Source organism: Hordeum vulgare, chromosome 2H (assembly GCF_904849725.1).
Source record: "Hordeum vulgare subsp. vulgare chromosome 2H, MorexV3_pseudomolecules_assembly, whole genome shotgun sequence".
Lineage (NCBI taxonomy): Eukaryota > Viridiplantae > Streptophyta > Magnoliopsida > Poales > Poaceae > Hordeum > Hordeum vulgare.
Genome location: NC_058519.1, coordinates 323026433 through 323028950, shown reverse-complemented (window position 1 = coordinate 323028950; position 2518 = coordinate 323026433). Strand labels below are relative to the sequence as shown.

Here is a 2518-nt window from a genome sequence, read left to right as displayed (position 1 = left end):
TGGTAATGACATTTCCTTTACCACGCATGAGGTCACGAAGCTCAAATAGGCATTTATCGAAGTTAGGATCGGTTGGCTTCATCTTATGGAAAGAAATATACTTGTGAAGAATGATATCAAGAATTTTAAAGGAATAATTTGGATATATTTTGTCTAAGTCTTTCCACAAGGTATGAACACACTCAAAGTTTCGCAACTGATTAAGCACATTTCTTGGCAAACCTTTAATGATAAGATTGATAGTGCTAAAGGGCAAGGAGATCGCCTACTTCGTGAAGATCTACCGTGAGTGAGGCTAGTCCTCTGTGGACGGAAGCCATGGTTGAATAGACAAGGCCGCTTCTTCGTGGACTCCTTGTGGGTGGACACCTCCGTGGACTCTCGCAGTCATTACCCTCCGTGGGTTGAAGTCTCCACTACCAAGGACGTACGATAATGCCACCTATCGTAACCATGCCAAAAATCACGGCGTCAACCTTTGCGTTTGATGTCCATACCTTACCCTCTACTTTACATTTGCATGTCGTTACTTTCCTTGCTATACTCTTAGATGTGCATGTGTAAGGTGAACTTGACTAGTTATAATTGCTAAAACTGACCCACAACTAAAATTGGGAAAAGGCTAAATTGTTATCTTGTCATGTAGTCTAATCACCCCCCTCTAGACATACTTTCGATCCTACAAGTGTCTAGAATGTTAATGATTCTAGTTCAACTTAATTTGGTAGTGTAGTCTAGAATGATAGAGAGATAAATAAATTGAACTCCTAATGTAACATTTTGAGTATAGGTTGTTTATTTGTGTCTTCCTCTATGGATTGTGTTTATTTATGTATACATGTCACTAGTGTAGAATTATACATGGTACCTGTGTCGGCTCACTAGTCTAGAATCCGATTATATACTTAGTTTTCAATATGTTTTCTGTAGAATGGCACAATCACCACCATGTCTAGTGTGCAAGTCAAGGTGCGCAACTAGCGTTGCAACTGCCACGTTGTTCGGCATTTACTTCCAGTCATGTTTTGTTGCTGCCACGATAAAAAATCATGAACCTTCTAATAGTTTGTGCTTTTGTTTTTGTTGCCATTTCCACAAATGCATTATGTGTTTTTTTTTGGTTTTTCTTACACATATCATTCCTTGCAATGTGAGATTGGATTTCAATGAGCTCATATCTGAAGACACTGTCATCTTCGACTCTCCTAGGGGGCCCTACACTAGGGAGGTCAATAAGGGACGAAATATCACCCAGATTGGACAAGATGAATGGGATCGTTTCATTGCCCGCATGGATATCAATGGGGGTGAATTGATGAGCTTCTCCTTTAGAAGGAAAACTTCAAGGCTTGCTGTTATCTATCTCAACTATGAGAAATACGATGATGACCCACTTGATGAAGCAATCTTTTCCCAAAGAATTACCAGGCTGAGCGAGGATGAAACTGACATGCTTTGGGAAAAACTTCCGCCGCGTGATGCCTATGTCGGGATGCCATTCGCGACCCGCGTGACACAAACGATGGTTAACTACCATGTCATGGTATGTTACTTATTACTGTAGTAATTTGATATCGTTAGTATTTATTAATGTAATATTATGATGAATGTAGAATTTTATGATATGATTAATACATATATTAATGTGATGATATGCTTATAGTGTAGTAATGTTACATGATCACCATGTTTGGTTTTTTCAGAAATTACCTAAGAATCTATGTGTGAGCTGTGGCATCGAGCCGGATGAAGAAGTAATTGCAGGACCACGCCTTACTACAAGGGGCGTCATCACCACATGTGATTATGTAGTGCACACAGACGGGCACAATATCTTCAGTGCAACTAGGTGGAGCAACTTCCTTGCTGGCAAGAATCTCCGGGTTGGACATACCGTCCTAGTCACTATCAGGAACACCCCATGCCATGACTTGAGGATTATGATCGTTATTAAGTTTGCTCGTGCGAAATGAACTCCTTATTAAATATGCTCGTTTTGGTGAGGATTGTTAATACCTACTGATACGTCTCCATCGTATCTACTTTTCCAAACTCTTTTGCCCTTGTTTTGGACTCTAAATTGCATGATTTGAATGGAACTAACCCGGAATGACGCTGTTTTCAGCAGAATTGCCATGGTGTTGTTTTTGTGCAGAAATAAAAGTTCTCGGAATAATCTGGAAACTTACGAGGATTTTTTGTGGAATATATAAAAAATACTAGCGCAAAAATTACCCAAAGACACGGAGCTAGGGGCCCATGAGCCCAGGAGGCGCCCCCCTATGGCGCGCCTGGCAGGCTCGTGGGGCCCACGTAGCTCCGCAGCCTCCAACTCTATAAATTCTCTCTTTCCCAGGAAAAATTAAGAGAGAAGAGTTCATCACATTTCACCATACGGAGCCGCCGCAAGTGCCCGTTCTTCCTCGGGAGGGCAGATCTGGAGTCCGTTTTGGGCTCCGGAGAGGGGAAATCGATGTCGTCGTCATAATTAACCATCCTCCATCGCCAATTCCATGAT

General features: G+C 41.5%; 1 protein-coding gene across 1 annotated transcript; it reads left to right on the top strand.

Moving 5' to 3' along the window:
- The first annotated feature begins 1105 nt into the window (after nt 1-1105).
- Nucleotides 1106-1973, top strand: LOC123426869. Its single transcript, XM_045110768.1, has 2 exons — nt 1106-1543; nt 1704-1973. The coding sequence occupies exons 1-2, from the start codon at nt 1106-1108 to the stop codon at nt 1971-1973; spliced, it is 708 nt and encodes a 235-aa protein (XP_044966703.1).
- Nucleotides 1974-2518: the final 545 nt, after the last annotated feature.

Excerpts from the sequence above, each read along its gene's own strand:
- LOC123426869 (XM_045110768.1), top strand. The coding sequence starts at position 1,106 with ATGTGTTTTTTTTTGGTTTTTCTTACACATATCATTCCTTGCAATGTG. Across the intron at positions 1,544-1,703 it reads TGGTTAACTACCATGTCATG|AAATTACCTAAGAATCTATG; the intron begins GTATGTTACTTA and ends TGGTTTTTTCAG.